We start from the raw sequence: 25,963 nt of genomic DNA, 5'->3' as shown, positions 1-25,963 counted from the left end.
TCTGTGTTGTAGGTTTCTCTCAAAAGACTCAGTCTATCTGGAATGAAGTGTTATTAACCCATCCCAAAGCAAATGACTGATGCTAATAATGATAACAATGTGGATAGGTACAGCAACAAATAGTATACCGTGTGCATTTATGTGATACTTTACAAATTTTTAATGCATTTTTATAAGCACGTCAACTCTGTGAGGTAGTAAAATAACTGACCTCCGTGTTATATATGTAAAAATTGAAACTCCAAGAGATTCCTTTGAGAATTCTATCTGGTATTTGTTATTGTCATCTGCTTTTTTTTTTTTTTTTATAAAATACTTTATTTGAAAATTGTCTACTGTTGGGGTAGAAAAATTTTATTGCATAAATTTTCCGATGAAAAAATATTGAAACTTTTATCAAAAGTTGAAGCCTTAATGCTTTTATAAGATTATGGCATTTTTTTCTGTGAATATTAGTAGATTAGGATTCATTTGACCATATCATTGTAGTCTTTTCTCATCCTTTACTATGGGTTTTAAGAATATCCTTAATATCAGGGTTACTGGAAATCATTTTTTAATTTATATTTAAATTAAAAGTAAATATAAAGAAAAATCTGAGTGTAAAGCACATTGGAACATTCAACTATTTTATTTCCCTTTTATCATCAAGAGTATTTTAGGATGAATTTACTTTTGACGACTTTGATATAATTATAAAAGTACTCTTACTGGTGTAAATTGATCAATAATCTTTAATCTAATATTAAGGTTAATTTAATTTTGACTCACAGCGACTGAAATCATAAAAAAGAAAGAAGACAGACTTTTAAACTCCTGTTTTTGAAATGTAGCTAGCCTTTAAACAATCAGTATTATATCTTATACAAAAATAATATTCCAGAGGTTGCCTACCTTTTGATTTTTCAGTATCTTAATTTATAAAAAGCATTTGATATAGAAATCATAATAGAATATAAATTATTTTGAAAAGTAAATGCTGTAAAACATTGTTTTCTACAGAACAATGATGACAATGACTGCAGTATATTATTTGTGTAGAATGTGTTTGTTTATATACCTCTTCACATACACTATCTCATCAGGTAGAAGGCTTTCTTGATTCTTCTTTGGTTAACATTAAGTAAGATATTTGGGACTCATTACAGTGTCTAATGTTCATAACAAATGTCGCTTATTTCAGTTTTTTTACATATACATAAATAATTAGTATTTTTGTAAATTAAATAGTATATAATATGCAAATGATCAGTTCACATGTTTAGATAACTAGATGGATGGATGGATGTGTCTAATGTCCATATTATATTTTAATATCTGATCTATACATATATAACCATGTGAAATTCTTTTTGATTCAAGACACTTTTCTGTGAAACAAACACTTCCATAATTGTAAATTTTAACCTTTATGCCCTACTCAAAAATGACTAGTAATTTGGTTTGTTGATATCAAACATTGATTGTTTAAATAATAAAAGATTTGTAATTGCCCATTTACATCTGAAAATTATAAGAATAGACACAGATTGTAAATTAATTTTATTATTATAAGAGCTGTAGTAATTAGAAAAAAGTACGATAGTAGGCAGTAAAACAACAGGAGGCCAAGAGACAAAGCATAATATATATAATATGTATATATATATAGTTATTTTAAACATGATAATTTAATGATTTGAGATCAGCAATAATATTATATTTACAGAATATTTAAATATCATCAAATTTTATCATGTATACTTTCATTTTGCATTATTTCTACTTTGAATGCATCTGATAATAACTGATTGTTTCTGTAACAATTATGGATATAACTGAGTTTATATAGCTGCTCATTGTATAAAATCCTGAGATAGATTTATGAGTTTATTTTTTCAAGGCGTGATGTGAAAACTGTATTGCTTTAACTGCAAAAACATGTCTTTTAACTTGAGACAGCTTCCTCTAAAGGGTTTTCTATGTAATAGGAAAGTACTGCTATTTTTAAAAAGTGTCAGTACACTAAAATATTTGCACTACCTATTTGTAATGCATGTTGAGGACAGCCACATTTACATTAATGTTATTATACAATTGTCTGATAATCATCTTTAGACACTAAATCTACACAAGAGAACTTTAGAACATGTTGGCCCTCAGGATTAGCTGTTATGCTAAACTGACTGATGAGAATGGAATATTGGCTTTTATTAATCTTTCACTGATAACACGAAATGTATTTTTCAGTTTAAGACATTTACTAATGAATCAATTTTAATTTAGGGACTAAATAAAATCCTCAGTAAGCCTGGCAAATGATAGCCTTGAGTAAACTCAAAGCATTTTCACTCTAAATCAAAATGAGTTCTGCCCTAAATGCTCCTTATCCAACTAGTAGCCTAGCAAGGATTCAGAGGTATTGGTCATATCAAAAAAGGAAGCATCTTTTTAAGAAAGGAAGGAAAGAAAGAAGGGAAGGAAGGGAGGAAAGAAAAAGAAAGAAAAGAAAAGAAAGAAGGAAGGGAGAAAGGAAGAGAGGGAGGGAGAGGAAGGGAGGAAGGAAGGGAGGAACGATATTGGGTCTAGAAAGTGTCAGAGTAAAATTTACTGTAACGAGGCCACTCTGACCTTGGGTGTCTTTTTCAGAGTAAGAATCAATTTCATTATATGTATATTTATTAACCCATGAGTAAATCTGCTAACCCAGATCTGTTTAGCCCAATTGCCACAAAATATGCCTAGTTTGTGTTTCTATTTCAATAGTGATGTCTGATTATTCTCTTTGGAGATTTAAAGTTATTTTAAATTATACGATATTAGCATTTGTGAATAGCAATCTGTAAGGTTAGTGTCATTATTTGGCTGTACATGAGGAACATGAATCCATTCTTAAAAATGGTTTTACTTATGGGATTAGTTTATTATTATATTAATTTATATAAATTAAATTTTTAGATATATTTTAATATTTAAAGTTTTTACTGATTTTATTTTTTAGGTTTGGCTAAAAACATTTCAACACCATATGTTCACTGCCTATAAAAAAAATAATATGATAATCAGTGAATTTATTTTACTACTGCCTAATTAAAGCTCTGTGGTTCTATTTTCTTAATTACTTTTTTTATAAGAGAGTGAGGTTTTCCTACCAAATCGTCCAGTCTTCACATTGGCAATATCCTATGGGCCAGTTAATGTTGCTTAAGCAGTATTTAACTCCTAACTCAAAATCATGCTGTGTTCAATCACATATTAAATTAGTTAATATAAATAAACTGAATGAATTTTTTATTTTTTATTTTTTTAACATCTTTATTGAAGTATAATTGCTTTACAATGGTGTGCTAGTTTCTGCTTAATAACAAAGTGAATCAGTTATACATATACATATGTTCCCATATCTCTTCCCTCTTGCATCTCCCTACCTCCCACCCTCTCTATCCCACCCGTCTAGGTGGTCACACAGCACCGAGCTGATCTCCCTGTGCTATGCGGTTGCTTCCCACTAGCTATCTATTTTACGTTTGGTAGTGTATATATGTCCGTGCCACTCTCTCACTTTGTCACAGCTTACCCTTCCCCCTCCCCATATCCTCAAGTCCATTCTCCAGTAGGTCTGTGTCTTTATTCCCGTCTTGCCCATAGGTTCTTCATGACCTTTTTTTTTTTTTTTTCTTAGATTCCATATATATGTGTTAGAATACTGTATTTCTTTTTCTCTTTATGACTTACTTCACTCTGTATGACAGACTCTAACTCCATCCACCTCACTACAAATAACTCAATTTCGTTTCTTTTTATGGCTGAGTAATATTCCATTGTATATATGTGTCACATCTTCTTTATCCATTCATCCAATGATGGACACTTAGACAGCTTCCATGTCCTGGTTATTGTAAATAGAGCTGCAATGAACATTTTGGTGCAAGACTCTTTTTGAATTATGGATTTCTCAGGGTATCTGCCCAAGTAGTGGGATTGCGGGGTTGTAAGGTAGTTCTATTTTTAGTTTTTTACGGAACCTCCATACTGTTCTCCATAGTGGCTGTATCAATTTACATTCCCACCGACAGTGCAAGAGTGTTCCCTTTTCTCCACACCCTCTCCAGCATTTATTGTTTCTAGATTTTTTGATGATGGCCATTCTGACTGGTGTGAGATGATATCTCATTGTAGTTTTGATTTGCATTTCTCTAATGATTAATGATGTTGAGCATTCTTTCATGTGTTTGTTGGCAATCTGTATACCTTCTTTGGAGAAATGTCTATTTAGGCCTTCTGCCCATTTTTGGATTGGGCTATTTGTTTTTTTTGTTATTGAGCTGTATGAGCTGCTTGTAAATCTTGGAGATTAATCCTTTGTCAGTTGCTTCATTTGCAAATATTTTCTCCCATTCTGAGGGCTGTCTTTTCATCTTGTTTATGGTTTCCTTTGCTGTGCAAAAGCTTTTAAGTTTCATTAGGTCCCATTTGTTTATTTTTGTTTTTATTTCCATTTCTCTAGGAGGTGGGTCAAAAGGATCTTGCTGTGATTTATGTCATAGAGTGTTCTGCCTATGTTTTCCTCTAAGAGTTTGATAGTGTCTGGCCTAACATTTAGATCTTTATTCCATTTTGAGTTTATTTTTGTATATGGTGTTAGGGAGTGTTCTAATTTCATACTTTTACATGTAGCTGTCCAGTTTTCCCAGCACCACTTACTGAAGAGGCTGTCTTTTCTCCACTGTATATGCTTGCCTCCTTTATCAAACATAAGGTGACCATATGTGCATGGGTTTATCTCTGGGCTTTCTATCCTGTTCCATTGATCTATATTTCTGTTTTTGTCACAGTACCATACTGTCTTGATTACTGTAGCTTTGTAGTATAGTCTGAAGTCAGGGAGCCTGATTCCTCCAACCCCGTTTTTCGTTCTCAAGATTGCTTTGGCTATTCGGGGTCTTTTGTGTTTCCATACAAATTGTGAAATTTTTTGTTCTAGTTCTGTGAAAAATGCCAGTGGTAGTTTGATAGGGATTGCATTGAATCTGTAGATTGCTTTGGGTAGTAGAGTCATTTTCACAATGTTGATTCTTCCAATCCAAGAACATGGTATATCTCTCCATCTATTTGTATCATCTTTAATTTCTTTCATCAGAGTCTTATAATTTTCTGCATACAGGTCTTTTGTCTCCTTAGGTAGGTTTATTCCTAGATATTTTATTCTTTTTGTTGCAGTGGTAAATGGGAGTGTTTTCTTAATTTCTCTTTCAGATTTTTCATCATTAGTGAATAGGAATGCAAGAGATTTCTGTGCATTAATTTTGTATCCTGCTACTTTACCAAATTCATTGATTAGCTCTAATAGTTTTCTGGTAGCATCTTTAGGATTCTCTCTGTATAGTATCATGTGATCTGCAAACAGTGACAGCTTTACTTCTTCTTTTCTGATTTGGATTCCTTTTATTTCATTTTCTTCTCTGATTGCTGTGGCTAAAAATTCCAAAATTATGTTGAATAATATTGGTGAGAGTGGGCAACCTTGTCTTGTTCCTGATCTTAGTGGAAATGGTTTCCACCATTTTTCACTCTAGGCAAGAAACACAGTTTTTCACCATTGAGGACGATGTTGGCTGTGGGTTTGTCATATATGGCCTTTATTATGTTGAGGAAAGTTCCCTCTTTGCCTACTTTCTGCAGGGCTTTCATCATAAATGGGTGTTGAATTTTGTTGAAAGCTTTTTCTGCATCTATTGAGATGATCATATGGTTTTTCTCCTTCAATTTGTTAATATGGTGTATCACGTTGATTGATTTGCATATATTGAAGAATCCTTGCATTCCTGGAATAGACCCCACTTGATCATGGTGTATGATCCTTTTAATGTGCTGTTGGATTCTGTTTGCTAGTATTTTGTTGAGGATTTTTGCATCTATGTTCATCAGTGATATTGGCCTGTAGTTTTCTTTCTTTGTGACATCTTTGTCTGGTTTTGGTATCAGGGTGATGGTGGCCTCGTAGAATGAGTTGGGGAGTGTTCCTCCCTCTGCAATATTTTGGAAGAGTTTGAGAAGGATAGGTGTTAGCTCTTCTCTAAATGTTTGACAGAATACGACTGTGAAGCCATCTGGTCCTGGGCTTTTGTTTTTTGGAAAATTTTTTTTTTTTTTTTTTGTTGAAAGATTTTTAATCACAGTTTCAATTTCAGTGCTTGTGATTGGTCTGTTCATATTTTCTATTTCTTCCTGGTTCAGTCTCGGCAGGTTGTGCGTTTCTAAGAATTTGTCCATTTCTTCCAGGTTGTCCATTTTATTGGCATAGAGTTGCTTGTAGTAATCTCTCATGATCGTTTGTATTTCTGCAGTGTCAGTTGTTACTTCTTTTTTATTTCTAATTCTATTGATTTGAGTCTTCTCCCTTTTTTCCTTGATGAATCTGGCTAATGGTTTATCAATTTTGTTTATCTTCTCAAAGAACCAGCTTTTAGTTTTATTGATCTTTGCTATCGTTTCCTTCATTTCTTTTTCATTTATTTCTGATCTGATCTTTGTGATTTCTTTCCTTCTGCTAACTTTGGGGTTTTTTTGCTCTTCTTTCTCTAATTGCTTTAGTTGCAAGGTTAGGTTGTTTATTTGAGATGTTTCCTGTTTCTTAAGGTAGGATTGTATTGCTATAAACTTCCCTCTTAGAATTGCTTTTGCTGCATCACATAGGTTTTGGGTCGTCGTGTCTCCATTGTCATTTGTTTCTAGGTATTTTTTGATTTCCCCTTTGATTTCTTCAGTGATCACTTCATTATTAAGTAGTGTATTGTGTAGCTCCCATGTGTTTGTATTTTTTACAGATCTTTTCCTGTAATTGATATCTAGTCTAATAGCGTTGTGGTCGGAAAAGATAGTTGATACAATTTCAATTTTCTTAAATTTACCAAGGCTTGATTTATTACCCAAGATATGATCTATCCTGGAGAATGTTCCATGAGCACTTGAGAAAAATGTGTATTCTTTGTTTTGGGGTGGAATGTCCTGTAAATATCAATTAAGTCCATCTTGTTTAACATATCATTTAAAGCGTGTGTTTCCTTATTTATTTTCATTTTGGATGATGTGTCCATTGGTGAAAGTGAGGTGTTAAAGTCCCCTACTATGATTGTGTTACTGTCGATTTCCCCTTTATGGCTGTTAGTATTTGCCTTATGTATTGAGGTGCTCCTATGTTGGGTGCATAAATATTTTCAGTTGTTATACCTTCTTCTTGGATTGATCCATTGATCATTATATAGTATCCTTCTTTGTCTCTTGTAATAGTCTTTATTTTAAAGTCTATTTTGTCAGATATGAGAATTGCTACTCCACCTTTCTTTTGATTTCCATTTGCATGGAATATCTTTTTCCATCCCCTTTCAGTCTGTATGTGTCCCTAGGTCTGAAGTAGGTCTCTTGTAGACAGCATATATACGGGTCTTGTTTTTGTATCCATTCAGCCAGTCTGTGTCTTTTGGTGGGAGCATTTAATCCATTTACATTTAAGGTAATTATCAATGTGTATGTTCCTATTCCCATTTTCTTAGATGTTTTGGGTTTGTTATTGTAGGTGTTTTCCTTCTCTTGTGTTTCTTGCCTAAAGAAGTTCCTTTAGCATTTGTTGTAAAGCTGGTTTGGTGGTGCTGAACTCTCTCAGCTTTTGCTTGTCTGTAAAGGTTTTAATTTCTCCAAATCTGAATGAGATCCTTGCTGGGTAGAGTAATCTTGCTTGTAGGTTTTTCTCCTTCATCACTTTAAGTATATCCTGCCCCTCCCTTCTGGCTTGCAGAGTTTCTGCTGAAAGATCAGCTGTTAACCTTATGGGGATTCCCTTGTGTGTTATTTGTTGTTTTTCCCTTGCTGCTTTTAATATGTTTTCTTTATATTTAATTTTTGATAGTTTGATTAATATGTGTCTTGGCGTGTTTCTCCTTGGATTTATCCTGTATGGGACTCTCTGTGCTTCCAGGACTTGATTAACTATTTCCTTTCCCATATTAGGGAAGTTTTCAACTATAATCTCTTCAAATATTTTCTCAGTCCCTTTCTTTTTTTCTTCTTCTTCTGGGGCCCCTATAATTCGAATGTTGGTGCTTTTAGTGTTGTCCCAGAAGTCTCTGAGACTGTCCTCAGTTCTTTTCATTCTTTTTTTTTTTTTTTTTTGTTTTTTTTTGTTTTTCACACACACACACACTGTATTTTATTTTTACAAGAGATAAATCGACTGACACCAAGCATTGTACATGGATGACCACAACAAAAGCAACAATGATTGCAATTACCAAACATGAAACACACTCATACTATGTCATAGTATTGACATTCAGTCCAGTAATCCTCCACTGTAACAGCTCCTTTACTTTGCAGTGAAAATTGATTTGTATATTCTTTGCCTCTGAGTCCTTGTGGAATTTTTTTTTTTTTTTTAAATTCAGACAGAAAGTCACAAAAATTATACTCATCCTCATCAGTTCACTCAGTCCCATGTAATTAATTTTTTTTTTTCATCTTGATCTTTTGTTAGCACTTTTATGAGTTCATCAGTTTTTCATTAGAGTTCTGAAAATGCTTATTCATTCAGTTCAGCAGTACAGTCCGTTACCAGAAACCTGTACTTGTCAGAGTCTTTTCCATGTATTTCTTGAAGATGAAACCCTTTTATAGGAACATATTTGCAAAATCATCAGAGTACACCCAGAACTGTCTGTAAATGACAAAAGACTTAAAAATGACCATGGTTAAAGATTTGATGACAGTTCATAATAATGCAGTTGACAAGAAAATTAGTTATTTCTGAGATATACATTTTAAAGTAATAACTAGGATTATTACTTATAACATTATACCAGAACATATAAGATTTTTAGAAATTTCATGTAATGTCTGAAACATTTATATTAACATATTTCCATACATATTTCCATACAAGTACAAATATAAGATTTTTAGAAATTTCATGTAATGTCTGAAACATTTATATTAACATATTTCCATACATATTTCCATACAAATACAAATATGATTTTTAGAAATTTCATGTAATGTCTGAAACATTTATATTAACATATTTCCATACATATTTCCATACAAATACAAATATAAGATTTTTAGAAATTTCATGTAATGTCTGAAACATTTATATTAACATGTTTCCATACAAATAACCCAATGAAAGTTTAGTATTAGTTGTTTTGTTTGTTTTTTTACACTGCAGGTTCTTATTAGGCATCAGTTTTATACACATCAGTGTATACATGTCAATCCCAATCGCCCAATTCAGCACACCACCATCCCCACCCCACTGCAGTTTTCCCCCCTTGGTGTCCATATGTCCATTCTCTACATCTGTGTCTCAACTTCTGCCCTGCAAACTGGCTCATCTGTACCATTTTTCTAGGTTCCGCATACATGCATTAATATACGATATTTGTTTTTCTCTTTCTGACTTACTTCACTCTGTATGACAGTCTCTAGATCCATCCACGTCTCAACAAATGACTCAATTTCGTTCCTTTTTATGGCTGAGTAATATTCCATTGTATATATGTACCACAACTTCTTTATCCATTCGTCTGTTGATGGGCATTTAGGTTGCTTCCATGACCTGGCTATTGTAAATAGTGCTGCAATGAACATTCGGGTGCATGTGTCTTTTTGAATTACGGTTTTCTCTGGGTATATGCCCAGTAGTGGGATTGCTGGGTCATATGGTAATTCTATTTTTAGTTTTTTAAGGAACCTCCATATTGTTCTCCATAGTGGCTGTATCATTTTACATTCCCACCAACAGTGCAAGAGGGTTCCCTTTTCACCACACCCTCTCCAGCATTTGTTGTTTGTAGATTTTCTGATGATGCCCATTCTAACAGGAGTGAGGTGATACCTCATTGTAGTTTTGATTTGCATTTCTCTAATAATTAGTGATGTTGAGCATCTTTTCATGTGCTTCGTGGCCATCTGTATGTCTTCTTTGGAGAAATGTCTATTTAGGTCTTCTGCCCATTTTTGGATTGGGGTGTTTGTTTCTTTGATATTGAGCTGAATGAGCTGTTTATATATTTTGGAGATTAATCCTTTGTCCGTTGATTCATTTGCGAATATTTTCTCCCATTCTGAGGGTTGTCTTTTCGTCTTGTTTATGGTTTCCTTTGCTGTGCAAAAGCTTTGAAGTTTCATTAGGTCCCACTTGTTTATTTTTGTTTTTATTTCCATTACTCTAGGAGGTGGATCCAAAAAGATCTTGCTGTGATTTATGTCAAAGAGTGTTCTTCCTATGTTTTCCTCTAAGAGTTTTATAGTGTCCAGTCTTATATTTAGGTCTCTAATCCATTTTGAGTTTATTTTTGTGTACGGTGTTAGGGAGTATTCTAATTTCATTCTTTTACATGTAGCTGTCCAGTTTTCCCAGCACCACTTATTGAAGAGACTGTCTTTTCTCCATTGTATATCTTTGCCTCCTTTGTCATAGATTAGTTGACCATAGGTGCGTGGGTTAATCTCTGGGCTTTCTATCTTGTTCCATTGATCTATGTTTCTGTTTTTGTGCCAGTACCATATTGTCTTGATTACTGTAGCTTTGTAGTATAGTCTGAAGTCAGGGAGTCTGATTCCTCCAGCTCCATTTTTTTGCCTCAAGACTGCTTTGGCTATTCGGGGTCTTTTGTGTCTCCATACAAATTTTAAGATGATTTGTTCTAGCTCCGTAAAAAATGCCATTGGTAATTTGATAGGGATTGCATTGAATCTGTAGATTGCTTTGGGTAGTATACTCATTTTCACAATATTGATTCTTCCAATCCAAGAACATGGTATATCTCTCCATCTGTTGGTATCATCTTTAATTTCTTTCATCAGTGTCTTATAGTTTTCTGCATACAGGTCTTTTGTCTCCCTAGGTAGGTTTATTCCTAGGTATTTTATTCTTTTTGTTGCAATGGTAAATGGGAGTGTTTCCATAATTTCTCTTTCAGATTTTTCATCATTAGTGTATAGGAATGCAAGAGATTTCTGTGCATTAATTTTGTATCCTGCAACTTTACCATATTCATTAATTAGCTCTAGCAGTTTTCTGGTGGCAGTTTTAGGATTCTCTATGTATAGTATCATGTCATCCGCAAACAGTGACAGTTTTACTTCTTCTTTTCCAATTTGTATTCCTTTTATTTCTTTTTCTTCTCTGATTGCCGTGGCTAGGACTTCCAAAACTATGTTGAATAATAGTGGTGAGAGTGGACATCCTTGTCTCGTTCCTGATCTTAGAGGAAATGCTTTCAGTTTTTCACCATTGAGAATGATGTTTGCTGTGGGTTTGTCATATATGGCCTTTATTATGTTGAGGTAGGTTCCCTCTATGCCCACTTTCTGGAGAGTTTTTATCAGAAATGGGTGTTGAATTTTGTCAAAAGCTTTTTCTGCATCTATTGAGATGATCATATGGTTTTTATTCTTCAATTTGTTAATATGGTGTATCACATTGATTGATTTGCGTATATTGAAGAATCCTTGCATCCCTGGGATAAATCCCACTTGATCGTGGTGTATGATCCTTTTAATGTGTTGTTGGATTCTGTTTGCTAGTATTTTGTTGAGGATTTTTGCATCTATATTCATCAGTGATATTGGTCTGTAATTTTCTTTTTTTGTAGTGTCTTTGTCTGGTTTTGGTATCAGGGTGATGGTGGCCTCATAGAATGAGTTTGGGAGTGTTCCTTCCTCTGCAATTTTTTGGAAGAGCTTGAGAAGGATGGGTGTTAGCTCTTCTCTAAATGTTTGATAGAATTCACCTGTGAAGCCATCTGGTCCTGGACTTTTGTTTGTTGGAAGATTTTTAATCACAGTTTCAATTTCATTACTTGTGATTGGTCTGTTCATATTTTCTATTTCTTCCTGGTTCAGTCTTGGAAGGTTATACCTTTCTAAGAATTTGTCCATTTCTTCCAGGTTGTCCATTTTATTGGCATAAAGTTGCTTGTAGTAGTCTCTTAGGATGCTTTGTATTTCTGCAGTGTCTGTTGTAACTTCTCCTTTTTCATTTCTGATTTTATTGATTTGAGTCCTCTCCCTCTTTTTCTTGATGAGTCTGGCTAATGGCTTATCAATTTTGTTTATCTTCTCAAAGAACCAACTTTTAGTTTTATTGATCTTTGCTATTGTTTTCTTTGTTTCTATTTCATTTATTTCTGCTCTGATCTTTATGATTTCTTTCCTTCTGCTAACTTTGGGTTTTGTTTGTTCTTCTTTCTCTAGTTTCTTTAAGTGTAAGGTTAGATTGTTTACTTGAGCTTTTTCTTGTTTCTTTAGGTAGGCTTGTATAGCTATAAACTTCCCTCTTAGAACTGCTTTTGCTGCATCCCATAGGTTTTGGGTCGTCGTGTTTTCATTGTCATTTGTCTCTAGGTATTTTTTGATTTCCTCTTTGATTTCTTCAGTGATCTCTTGGTTATTTAGTAACGTATTGTTTAGCCTCCATGTGTTTGTCCTTTTTACGTTTTTTTCCCTGTAATTCATTTCTAATCTCATAGCGTTGTGGTCAGAAAAGATGCTTGATATGATTTCAATTTTCTTAAATTTACTGAGGCTTGATTTGTGACCCAAGATGTGATCTATCTTGGAGAATGTTCCGTGCGCACTTGAGAAGAATGTGTAATCTGCTGTTTTTGGATGGAATGTCCGATATATATCAATTAAATCTATCTGGTCTATTGTGTCATTTAAAGCTTCTGTTTCCTTATTTATTTTCATTTTGGATGATCTGTCCATTGGTGTAAGTGAGGTGTTAAAGTCCCCCACTATTATTGTGTTACTGTCGATTTCCTCTTTTATAGCTGTTAGCAGTTGCCTTATGTATTGAGGTGCTCCTATGTTGGGTGCATATATATTTATAATTGTTATATCTTCTTCTTGGATTGATCCCTGGATCATTATGTAGTGTCCTTCCTTGTCTCTTGTAACATTTTTTAATTTAAAGTCTATTTTATCTGATATGAGTATAGCTACTCCAGCTTTCTTTTGATTTCCATTTGCATGGAATATCTTTTTCCATCCCATCACTTTCAGTCTGTATGTGTCCCTAGGTCTAAAGTGGGTCTCTTGTAGACAGCATATATATGGGTCTTGTTTTTGTATCCATTCAGCCAGTCTATGTCTTTTGGTTGGGGCATTTAATCCATTCACGTTTAAGGTAATTATCGATATGTATGTTCCTATGACCATTTTCTTAATTGTTTTGGGTTTGTTTTTGTAGGTCCTTTTCTTCTCTTGTGTTTCCCACTTAGAGAAGTTCCTTTAGCATTTGTTGTAGAGCTGGTTTGGTGGTGCTGAATTCTCTTAGCTTTTGCTTGTCTGTAAAGCTTTTGATTTCTCCATCAAATCTAAATGAGATCCTTGCCGGGTAGAGTAATCTTGGTTGTAGGTTCTTCCCTTTCATCACTTTAAGTATATCATGCCACTCCCTTCTGGCTTGCAGAGTTTCTGCTGAGAAATCAGCTGTTAACCTTATGGGAGTTCCCTTGTATGTTATTTGTCGTTTTTCCCTTGCTGCTTTCAATAATTTTTCTTTGTCTTTAATTTTTGCCACTTTGATTACTATGTGTCTCGGCGTGTTTCTCCTTGGGTTTATCCTGTATGGGACTCTCTGCGCTTCCTGGACTTGGGTGGCTATTTCCTTTCCCATGTTAGGGAAGTTTTCGACTATAATCTCTTCAAATATTTTCTCTGGTCCTTTCTCTCTCTCTTCTCCTTCTTGGACCCCTATAATGCGAATGTTGTTGCGTTTAATGTTGTCCCAGAGGTCTCTTAGGCTGTCTTCATTTCTTTTCATTCTTTTTTCTTTAGTCTGTTCCGCAGCAGTGAATTCCATCATTCTGTCTTCCAGGTCACTTATCCGTTCTTCTGCCTCAGTTATTCTGCTATTGATTCCTTCTAGTGTAGTTTTCATTTCAGTTATTGTATTGGTCATCTCTGTTTGTTTGTTCTTTAATTCTTCTAGGTCTTTGTTAATCATTTCTTGCATCTTCTCAATCTTTGCCTCCATTCTTATTCCAAGGTCCTGGATCATCTTCACTATCATTATTCTGAATTCTTTTTCTGGAAGGTTGCCTATCTCCACTTCATTTAGTTGTTTTTCTGGGGTTTTTTCTTGTTCCTTCATCTGGTACATAGCCCTCTGCCTTTTCATCTTCTCTATCTTTCTGTAACTGTGGTTTTTGGTCCACAGGCTGCAGGATTATAGTTTTTCTTGCTTCTGTTGTCTGCCCTCTGGTGGTTGAGGCTATCTAAGAGGCTTGATGGGAGGCTCTGGTGGTGGGTAGAGCTGACTGTTGCTGTGGCGGTCAGAGCTCAGTAAAACCTTAATCCACTTGACTGTTGATGGGTGGGGCTGGGTTCCCTCCCTGTTGCTGTGGCGGTCAGAGCTCAGTAAAACCTTAATCCACTTGACTGTTGATGGGTGGGGCTGGGTTCCCTTCCTGTTGGCTGTTTTGCCTGAGGCAACCCAACACTGGAGCCTACCCGTGCTCTTTGGTGGGGTTAATGGCAGACTCTGGGACGGCTCACGCCAAGGAGAACTTCCCAGAACCTCTGCTGCCAGTGTCCTTATCCCCACGGTGAAACAGAGCCACCACTCGCCTCTGCAGGAGACCCCCCAACACCAGCAGGTAGGTCTGGTTCAGTCTCCCCCAGGCTCACTGCTCCTTCCCCTGGGTCCTGATGCACACATTACTTTGTGTGTGCCCTCCAAGAGTGGGGTCTCTGTTTCCCCCAGTCCCGTCAAAGTCCTGCAATCCAATTCCCACTAGGCTTCAAAGTCTGATTCTCTAGGAATTCCTCCTCCCGTTGCCTGACCCCCAGGTTGGGAAGCCTGACGTGGGGCTCAGAACCTTTACTCCAGTGGGTGGACTTCTGTGGTATAAGTGTTCGCCAGTCTATGAGTCACCCACCCAGCAGTTACGGGGTTTGATTTTACTCTGCTTGCGCCCCTCCTACCGTCTCACTGTGGCTTCTCCTCTGTCCTTGGACGTGGGGTATCCTCCTTGGTGAAGTCCAGGGTCTTCCTGTCAATGATGGTCCAGCAGTCAGTTGTGATTCTGGTGCTCTCGCAAGAGGGAGTGACAGCACGTCCTTCTACTCCGCCATCTTGGTTAATCTCCTCATTCTTTTTTGTTTATTCTGCTCTGCAGTAGTTATTTCCACTATTTTATCTTCCAGGTCATTTATCCGTTCTTCTGCCTCAGTTATTCTGCTATTGATCCCTTCTAGAGTATTTTTAATTTCATTTATTGTGTTCATCGTTGCTTGTTTCCTCTTTAGTTCTTCTACGTCCTTGTTATATGTTTCTTGCATTTTGTCTATTCTATTTCCAAGATTTTGGATCATCTTTACTATCATTATTCTGAATTCTCTTTCAGGTAGACTGCCTATTTCCTCTTCATTTGTTCGGTCTGATGTGTTTTTACCTTGCTCCTTCATCTGCTGTGTGTTTTTCTGTCTTCTCATTTTGCTTATCTTACTGTGTTTGAGGTCTCCTTTTCGCAGGCTGCAGGTTTGTAGTTCCCGTTGTTTTTGGTGTCTGTCCCCAGTGGCTAATGTTGGTTCAGTGGGTTGTGTAGGCTTCCTGGTGGAGGGGCCTAGTGCCTGTGTTCTGGTGGATGAGGCTGGATCTTGTCTTTCTGGTGGGCAGGTCCACATCTGGTGGTGTGTTTTGGGGTTTCTGTGGCCTTATTATGATTTTAGGCAGCCTCTTTGCTAATGGGTGGGGCTGTGTTCCTGTCTTGCTAGTTGTTTGTCATAGGATGTCCAGCACTGTAGCTTGCTGGTCGTTTAGTGAAGCTGGGTCTTGGTGTTGAGATGGAGATCTCTGGGAGATTTTCGCTGTTTGGTATTACGTCGAGCTGGGAGGTCTGTTGTGGACCAGTGTCCTGAAGTTGGCTCTCCCACCTCAGAGCCACAGCCCTGATGCCTGGCTGGAGCACCAAGAGCCTTTCATGCACACGGCTCAGAATAAAAGGGAGAAAAAATAGAAAGAAAGAAAGAAAGAAAGAAAGAGGATAAAATAAAATAAGATAAAGTAAGATAAAATAAAATAGTTATTAAAATAAAAAATAATTATGAAGAAAAAAAAAATTTTTTTTAAGTAAAAAAAAAAACCAAAAAACTGACTGACAGAACCCTAGGACAAATGGTGAAAGCAAAGCTATACAGACAGTATCTCACACAGAAGCATACACATACACACTCACAAAAAGAGGAAAAGGGGAAAAAATAATATATCTTGCTCCCAAAATCCACCTCCTCAATTTGGGATGATTCATTGTCTATTCAGGTATTCAACAGATGCAGGTAGATCAAGTTGTTTGTGGAGCTTTAATCCGTTGCTTCTGAGGCTGCTGGGAGAAATTTCCTTTCTCTTCTTTGTTTGCACAGCTCCCAGGTTTCAGCTTTGGATTTGGACCCGCCTCTACGTGTAGGTCGCCTGAGGGCATCTGTTCTTCGCCCAGACAGGATGGGGTTAAAGGAGCAGCTGATTCAGGGACTCTGGCTCACTCAGGCCGGTGGGAGGGAGGGGTACGGAGGCGGGGCGAGCCTGCGCGTCAGAAGCCAGCGTGACGTTGCACCAGCCTGAGGCGCGCCGCGTTCTCCCTGGGAAGTTGTCCCCGGATCACAGGAGCCTGGCCTTGGCAGGCTGCACTGGCTCCCGGGAGGGACGGTGTGGAGAGTGACCTGTGCTCGCACACAGGCTTCTTGGTGGCGGCAGCAGCAGCCTTAGCGTCTCATGCCCGTCTCTGGGGTCCGCGCTGATAGCCGCTGCTTGCGCCTGTCTCTGGGGCTCCTTTAAGCGGCGTTCTTAATCCCCTCTCCTCGCGCACCAGGAAACAAAGAGGCAAGAAAAAGTCTCTTGCCTCTTTGGCAAGTCCAGACCTTTTCCCGGCTTCCCTCCCGGCTAGCTGTGGTGCACTAGCCCCCTTCAGGCTGTGTTCACGCCGCCAACCCCAGTCCTCTCCCTGGGATCCGACCGAAGCCGGAGGCTCAGCTCCCATTCCCCGCCCGCCCCGACAGGTGAGCAGACAAGCCTCTAGGGCTGGTGAGTGCTGCTCGGCGCCGAGCCTCTGTGTGGGAATCTCTCCGCTTTGCCCTCCGCACCCCTGTGGCTGCGCTCTCCTCCGTGGCTCCGAACCTTCCCCCCTCCGCCACCCGCAGCCTCCGCCCACGAAGGGGCTTCCTAGTGTGTGGAAACCTTTCCTCCTTCACAGCTCTCTCCCACTGGTGCGGGTCCTGTCCCTGTTCCTTTGTCTCTGTTTTTTCTTTTTTCTTTTACCCTACCCAGGTACGTGGGGAGTTTCTTGCCTTTTGGGATGTCTGAGGTCTTCTGCCAGCGTTCAGTAGGTGTTCTGTAGGAGCAGTTCCACATACAGATGTATTTCTGATGTATCTGTGGGGAGGAAGGTGATCTCTGCGTCCTACTCTTCAGCCATCTTCCGAACTCAGCCTGAATGAATTTTTTAATGTCTATTGTTTTTTTAGGTATACTATAGATATTTCCTCAACAAGTCTAAAACCCTATATTGACCAAAACCTTATTTAAATCTGTGTAATTAGCAACTAAAATAAAATTGGTATTGGTGTTAATAATCATTTAACTATGTAGAAACTTATTATTTTTTTCTTTTCTTCTCTTTTGACTTCAGGTGCAATAACAGAACCCAGTGTGCAGTGGTGGCAGGTCCCGATGTTTTTCCAGACCCATGTCCGGGAACCTATAAATACCTTGAAGTGCAGTATGAATGTGTCCCTTACAGTATGTATATTCCTGTACTTTTCTTGTAAAAAGGAAAGATATTAAGCTTTGTTTTGCATGCATTAACAACATAGTCTCTATGAAAACATAAAAATAATCACATAAAGTATATTAAAAAGCTGGCTAATTTTAATTTTTCAGGGTCTTACATTCTCCCCACCCTTGGAAGAATTAGGTGTTGCTTGCATGATCCTGCAGCATTTAATTTTGACTATACATTTCTGTATATCAGTATCTATTCTAAAACTCTTTTCTTAATGCAATATAAAATATTTAGAAAAAGGATGAAAGAGTGGTATGCCAGTACTATATCCCTCCAGGTCCAAGCAAACAGAAATGAAAGTGAATAATATACTTGTATATATAGTAGTATAGAAAATGATAAATCTTGAATTTGATAGGAACAATTATATCTAACCTTCCTGTGATGCCAGTATATTGAGAAGTAGAAATATATTCACCCAGAGGGAGCAGATTGGAAAGAAAATACAAGGATTACATGAACTAAAACACTCTTTAGAGAATGTATCTTTTACAGTCTCAAGAACTGTGTCTTTGCAACCTTTATGTCAGAAATGATATATACCAACGACTTTTCTTTTTTCTTCAGGAATAATGAAAAATCAAACAATCAAAAATGACACATTTTTTTTGACTTTTTTATCCAAAGGTAGAATCATCATCTCAAAAGAAATATTTTTGATCTGACTAGTTAATTATTCATGGGATACCTTAGTGAAGATCACTCAGGAAATCCTGTATTCTCAGGATTTCCTGAGTGATCTTATGCAGCTCATCCCAGAGGTAGAAAACTCCTGGGATCATAAACAAATCCCAGGTTCCAACTTCCCTTGACATCTCAGAACAAACAAAGCATCTGGGGGTCAGCAAGTTTACTGTGTCAAGAGGTAGTTCTAGGCTTGCCTCACTGCTGTTTATTTAAAACGCAGCACATTCCTCATGAGCTGTAAGTGTGTGTACTCCAATAACAATAGAGAAATTTGGCCAGCAAGAAATGAATTGAAATTTAAAAGTAATAATGAAAGCAATCAAGAGAAAATTTCTTTGTTCCTTTATTTACAGTGTGATTGAATAGAGAAAGTTTATCTAGGGCAGTTTTATAAGCTTACTTTCTTTGTTGTGAACAAAGCATAAGTGTATAGGTTTTATTGAAATCTCAATTGAGGTTATGCTTCTTCTATTGTTATCTCCAGGAACCCTTCTATAAAAATATAAAGCTAAATGACCATTTATTGTTCATTAGTGATACTTTAAAGAAATAAAATTTGTAGTCCACTTTAGAACTTAGGTTATACTTAGGTTGCATAATAAGATCTTTGTGAAATATGTAGAATAGCTATTTCCAAAAGCATTTAAAAAATATTAAATAAGGTGTGCCTCATTTTTAAAGGCAGTTTTAAGAAACTTACAATCATATTATTGCAACATGAAAGCTGAAGAAGTTTTGTCAAATTTTTTTTTCACAATTTTTAAAAATTAAAGAATTTCACAGCTGTTTCTTCAGTTTTCTGTATTTCTTCAGAATTCCTTTAAGGATAACTACTCCAAATTCCTCTGCCAAACTCATTCTGAAAAATCATCTTCTTAAATCATTTCAATATAGATAAGAACTTGCTCATACACTTTTGTATAAAAGGATGTGGTTTACCACAGATTTCCTCTCTCTTATAAATTTTTAGAGTTGGGCAATTTGATTCCTGAATATCCTATATTTTCAGGTTTCTGGTAATCCCGAAAATGTACTGATTGCCTTAGAAGTATGTTCATATTATATTAAAATATTTATCTGATTGTTTCATTAAATAAGAATTATAAACACAGGTGCAACCACTTGCCAGTTTATACACAGTTTAATTTATATGATATAGTATAATTGCGTTTGTTTAAATTATCTTCAGTATGTTTCAGTTAAAAGTGTAATGCGTAACTGGAAACTCATTTAGAAAATTTAACATGAACTTAAAAGAAAATAATCCAAAAGAAAGTAAAAACCATAAAATAAACTATAGTGATTCATTTGAAAGGTAGGCTGGTTTAGTAGAAAAATGGCCAGATATCAGGAAGCCTGGTTACTTAACAAAAATTCTGGATCCTTTAGCTTAGGTAAGCTATTAAAATTTTCTGGATCTCACCTTATAGACTTTCCCTCATCTATAGTACAGTAGTCCCTTGTTATCTGTGATTTCACTTTCCTTGGTTTCAGTTATCCATGGTCAACCTCAGTCTGAAAATATTAAATGGAACTTTCCAGAAATAAACAATTCATAAGTTTTAAATCATGTGCCATTCTGAGTAGCATGATGAAATATGCCATCCTACTCGAGACGTGAATCATCCCCCTGTTTAGTGTATCCACTATATATGCTATCCACTTGTTAGTCAGTCATCTGTAACACTTCAGCTGTCGCACTATCATAGTGCTTGTGTTCAAGTAACCCATGTTTTAATGGCCCCAAAGCACAAGAGGAGTCATGCTGGAAATTTGGATATATTCTTACTGTGCCTAATTTATAAATTAAACTTTATCATAGATATGTATGTCTAGGAAGAAAAACAGTGTATATAGGGTTTGGTGCGATCTGCAGCTTCGGGAATCCACTGTGGGTCTTAGAATGTACTCCCCATGGATAAGGGGTGGACTACTACAAGTTCTGATTTAGTTAATAATAAGCTCTTTTTCTTTTCTCCAGCATAAAAAAAACACTGATTTTTCCAATGCTGAAAATATTCACTTATTAAAATAGCTTTCATCTATTAACATTTACTACATGGCTTATATGTTTACATACATTATTTTATTTAATTCTCATAGTCTCCTCCCTGTTAGGTATGAGTGTCAGCACTTTGCTGAAGAGGAAACATACTCAATAGGATAAGTAAAATGTTTCATGTAAAATGTAGAATAGCTAGGAAATGGCAGAGCCAAGAGTTGAGTTTGTCTGTAATACCTGTTCTTAAGGATGCAGCTATAGTTCTCCCCATAGATCTTACCCTTTATATTTTCAAGAGTTATTCAATGGTGTTCAATATTTAACTTTCATCAGTACAGTAATGGTACATAGTGAAAGCAAATGCTTCAAGGGCTCGGACCCTTTTTCTTCTTTCTTTTGCTACTTACTTTTAAGAGGTTTGCATTCTTTTCTTAAAACACCTGGATCACTGCAACTTTTATTTTCCCAAACACCTAATGAAGCTTTATGGCAAAGACTAATTTGTGCTATAAAAATACCACCGACAATTTAGAATGAGGCTCTTATCTAAGTAGTAACTTAAAAAGTTGTTTAAATTACCTGTATTATAGGAGAAAATCCTTGTACTTAATTAATATGCTTGTTAAAAGACCCTTTTATATTAGTAGCAGACAGACTTCATATTTAGGGTTCAATATTAATATTTGAAAATTTTCTAACTGAACAACTGAATAAACAACCAAACAACAAATGCTCTTAGGTTCTGTTTGTTATATAATTTAATAATATCCGTTTTCATTTTGAATTTAAGATGACAAACTGCAGTGTATATGGTGATATACTTTGTTATGAAAGTTTTCTTAATATTGATATGTGGAAAAATATTATTGATATTTTCTTTTTTTATATATGCTCTGTGTGTATATGTTTCTATGGTACTATTGATTTTTAAGGTGATACTTTTTCATGGAAAATATAGAAAGAAAATATAGAAATATAGAAAAACAAAAATATATAGAAAAACATATCAATATTAACGATATATAAGTATATAAGAGGTAATATAGAAAAATTCAACAAAGCTTATTGTATCACACAGGAGAAGGAAAATTAAAAACATCTAAGATAAGCTTGCAATAATTTTTGCAGAGTTTTAGGAGTCAGTAAATCAGTATATAAATGAACACTGAAATTTTTAAGAGGACTTTAACCTAAATCAACCAAATGGTGTGGCTTGTTTTGAAAAGATGACAGTAGGAAATAAAATAAGGAAAATTAGGAATTTTAAACAATTTAGTGAGGCTACTGAATTTGTCTTATACTCAGTTTTTTGAGTGTCTTGTACTCAGTTTTTTCCAAATCACTAAAGTTGTATTTAATCTTTTCTTTCTACTGTCTGTAATTTCTTGTTTGGGTTCAACAGATACCCTGTTTTGGGGACAGTTGAATCAATACTTTTCTCTGTTCCTGTGACACCTTAGTTCCAGTATGACTTTTATAGCCTTTGCCTTTTCTTTTGAGGTTTGATTTTCCTCCTTCATGATATTTCCTCCCCAGGAGATGACCCAAATATTCAAGAGGTTAAACCTCAGCATTTACCAATGCCACAGTTTTGTTTTCGCAGCTTCCTTCTTCTCACCCCACCCCATCACTTCTAGCCTGATTTGGGATGGAAATTGTGGCATCTTTAAGTAGAGCTTCCTTCATTTAGCCAGTTTACAGGGATGACTTGTGTTAGAGAGAAAACAGTAAAACAACTAACCACCTATATAGAGTACTTCTGAGCAAAAAATCTTTACTTTAGCTTTACTTTATATCCTGCTGATAATTTGTCTTTCTTCCAAGGCATACAGTTTCACACACATTACACTCAAAAAGTGTTTGTCTTCTCTCACAGTCCAGCATTTCTCTTCAGTTCTTTGTTTCTTCTTTTTAAAAATACAAAGTACATATTACTTATTGTAGTAATCTTCTCTCCTGGTAGATTTTCTTCGAAATAGATGGGGGAAGCACACAATTGGAGAGCCACTAGAAATGAGTGTTTGGTTAAACCAATCTTATTTTATAGCACTTACAGACTTTCTCACCATTCATATTAGCCATCTGAAGTTATGTATGTGATTGTCTTTATGGAAAGACATGCAAAACAAGTAATGTTGGAAATTAATATTTACAATTAATTATATAACCTGTTATTTTGTCTTTTTTTACTAAAAGAAAAAAGTACTATCTTTCAGCATTTAAAATGAACAAAAGCCTTTAAATATTTAATTATAAATAACTAAATACATTTTGCAACTAATATTCAACTGAGTGCATATTTTAATATGTTCACACTTTGGTTCCTAGTATGTAAATAAATAATTACACATTTTAAAACTCATGCTGAAATTAACCCATATGTTAAATTTTAAAAATATCACAGAATGTCAAGATATAATTTGATTCCCAATGCCTCAGTACCTTTTCCAGTTTCCGATACATAGGAGACATTCAATAAAGGCATATTGAATGTTTGAAAGAAAAAAGGAAATATGGTCAAAATTTAATCCTCTAAAATCATTATGTTCATTGCTAAAATGATAAACAAAAGAAACTCTTGTCTACACACAAGACCTTATTAATTCAAAGGGAAGATCTATGGTAAAAAAATATAGATTATATGAATTTTAGTTTTTCCAAATTGTTTGATGTTGTAATTGTATTCCTCAAGAATGCTAGAATGCTCCTAGCAACCAATCTGTTTTTCATATTATTCTTCTGTATGCCTCCATATAATGTAGCAAGTATTGTCCCTTTATAAGAGGAATGTCAGTTATCTAAATTCTTTTTTAGAATGATACTTATAACAAGAACAGTAAAATTCTTCCTTTCTTTCTCCTTTTTCTTCCCACCACAGTTTCTTTCTTTTTTCTTTTCTGTTCTTTTCTTTTCTTTTTAGATATTTGAAATACAACTTTATTCTGATTCTAAACAAAAAGGAATGGGAATGACAGTAACAAACAAGATTCCACCACTGAATACTGTGATGTGACTGTAGCAGTCTTATATTTGGAACTCAAGGAGGAAACAACTATGTTCCAAAACACCTAAATATGCAGGTCCAAAAAAATGAAGGTTTTTTTTTTTTTTTAACTGCTACATTCACGCCGAAGCCCATTCATCTCCTTCAGCATCCCAAAGATTAAGCACATGTTCTGCTTAGCTATATAATAAAGTGGCAAACACACTGCACTACTGATATCACAGGACAGTTGCCAATAAAACTAGACTTCTGACGCTGGGCTCCAGCTTCACTTTCTCACAGGTCAGCATCTTCATCCGGGAGGGCAGTTGTCTGAGCAACCTCTAGATCATGCTCTTACTGTGCTGCCAACACCTGGGTCCATGACCACCTCTGGCGGGGCGAGAGCAGGCATGGAGATGAACTCCAAGTTAGGGTCTCCCATCAGTTTTCTAGCAAGCCAGAGGAAGGGCTTTTCAAAGTTGTAGTTACTTTTGGCAGAAATGTCATAGTACTGAAGATTCTTCTTTCGGTGGAAGACAATTGACTTTGACTTAACCTTTCTGTCCTTAATATCCACTTTGTTGCCATACAACATGATGAGGGTGTTTTCACACACTCGTACCAGATCTCTATGCCAGTTAGGCACGTTCTTGTAAGTAACTCTTGATGTTACATCAAACATTATAATGGTACCTTGAGCTTGGATATAATAGCCATCTCTCAGTGCACCAAGTTTCTGCTGACCAGCTGTATCCCATACATTGAACTTAATAAGGTCCTCTGTTGGTATGGAACACAAGGGGATGGACCTCAACACCCAAGGTTGCTACATACTTCTACTCAAATTCACCAATCAGGTGACGTTTCACAAATGTAGTTTTACCAGTACCACCATCACCAAACAATGTAAGTTTGAACTGAAGTTGGGGTTCTCCTTGGGCAGCCATCGTGATGTTAACGCGGGTGGGGGCTGCAAGGGCGCGCCATGGCGACGGCGTCTGGGGCGCTGCTTCTCCGCCCGGCTCCCCCGGTCCCCAGGGCCCGGCTCACGCCTGCTCCAAGTGCAGACCGGACAGAGCGGAGGCCCGCTCAGCGCAGAGGCCGGGGGCCAGTTTCTTTCTTAAATAGTTTCTACTTGACAGTATCTTGCACCTAACATAGAATTCATAAAACTTTTGCAAGTGAATCAGTAATTACTTAATAGTTAATTTAAACTTTTATTGTATGTCCCAAATATGAAATATTCATAAAAATTGCTATTATAAGTTTGGAAAACAGGAAGCGTAGGTGGACTACATACTTTCTTAGAAGTTCTCACCCTAAATTCTCTCCTATTCTTGTCTAGCTGCTTCATATGTTTATGGAAATTATTCTCAGCTAGATTATATCATTTGCTTTCAAGACCTCCCTCTTTTATCTTCCTTTCATCACACAACGTCTATTGCAGACCAGGCACTATGCTAAACACTAGGTAGAATGCTAGGATAAAAATTCTGCCATAGAGGAATTTAGCCAAATAAGGCTCAAGGTCCCCAAAGTTACACTGTTCCTAGTTCAGCAAAGCAACTAAGCACTTCATGTTAGCAGTGCACCTAGAAGACATGCCCATCCCATAGCGGCTGATGTTTGTAGGGGGTGTGTGGGAGTGTATATCTTCAGGGAAGGTTTTCTAGAGGAGATGACTCTTGAGCTGAATCTTAAAGAATGAGTAGACTTTAAAGAGAAGGGCAATCATTTTTGGCAGATGAGACAATGTAAGATAAGTAACTGTTATCGTGAATATAAAACCAAAACAGTTTGGTGTTTGCATGAAAAACAAAACACAAGAGTGACAGGAGATGAACCCATAGATGAGCAGGGTAGAAATCATGACTTACCTGTATGCTGGGATTCTTCTGAGCCCTAATACCCATCACAGTGTGGAGCACAAAGATAAACTATTTTTAATGTAATTAACTAATACATTAATAAGAAATACTTGTTTGCAAATCTGCAAAAACCAATTTTGACTAATTTAAGTTGAAAAATGAAGCCTTTTGTGGCAGGAGGGAGGGTGGGAAATACAAAGTAATAGTTCCAGAATCAAAAGAAGAAAGGTGAAAAACAGGTCTGAAAAAATAAGATCCAGTGATCCAGAGAGCAAGAGTTAGTGGACAGTCTCTTAAGTACTCTGCGTTTGGATGAATCAGTTACCAAAATGGTCCATCTGATCTAAGTCCTGTAATGATCTAGACTAGGACATCAGGACTGCATGAAATTCAGTTGTTTCCAAGGAATGAGAATGGGGCTGGCAAAAAGCCTATATATAATTAGAAAGAAACAGATCCCTCAGTAGACTTTTGAGCAAGGGCTGCAGGTTAGTGGTCCTGGACCAGATTCAGCCTGCAGAGGGTTTCCTTAGGTCTCCCAAATCCCTAAAACTCAGATTTAACCTGAAGTCTGGAGAAACACTGGACCTGTATTCCCTTG

General features: G+C 36.2%; 1 protein-coding gene and 1 pseudogene across 7 annotated transcripts in view; one reads left to right on the top strand and one right to left on the bottom strand.

The window, feature by feature from the left end:
* ADGRL3 (adhesion G protein-coupled receptor L3) overlaps positions 1–25,963 on the top strand; it is an 858,314-nt gene that overhangs the window by 457,144 nt on the left and 375,207 nt on the right. For all 7 annotated transcript variants that reach the window (XM_059922921.1, XM_059922920.1, XM_059922919.1 and 4 more), the window contains one exon: positions 17,667–17,776. In XM_059922921.1, the coding sequence (XP_059778904.1) occupies positions 17,667–17,776 (110 nt within the window). The remainder of the gene's footprint in view (positions 1–17,666; positions 17,777–25,963) is intronic.
* Positions 23,607–24,444, bottom strand: LOC132366486 (GTP-binding nuclear protein Ran-like; annotated as a pseudogene).

This window comes from Balaenoptera ricei, chromosome 5, assembly GCF_028023285.1.
Source record: "Balaenoptera ricei isolate mBalRic1 chromosome 5, mBalRic1.hap2, whole genome shotgun sequence".
Taxonomy (NCBI): Eukaryota; Metazoa; Chordata; class Mammalia; order Artiodactyla; family Balaenopteridae; genus Balaenoptera; species Balaenoptera ricei.
The sequence above is the reverse complement of the archived record's forward strand: the minus strand, read 5'-3'. Positions and strand labels throughout refer to the sequence as shown.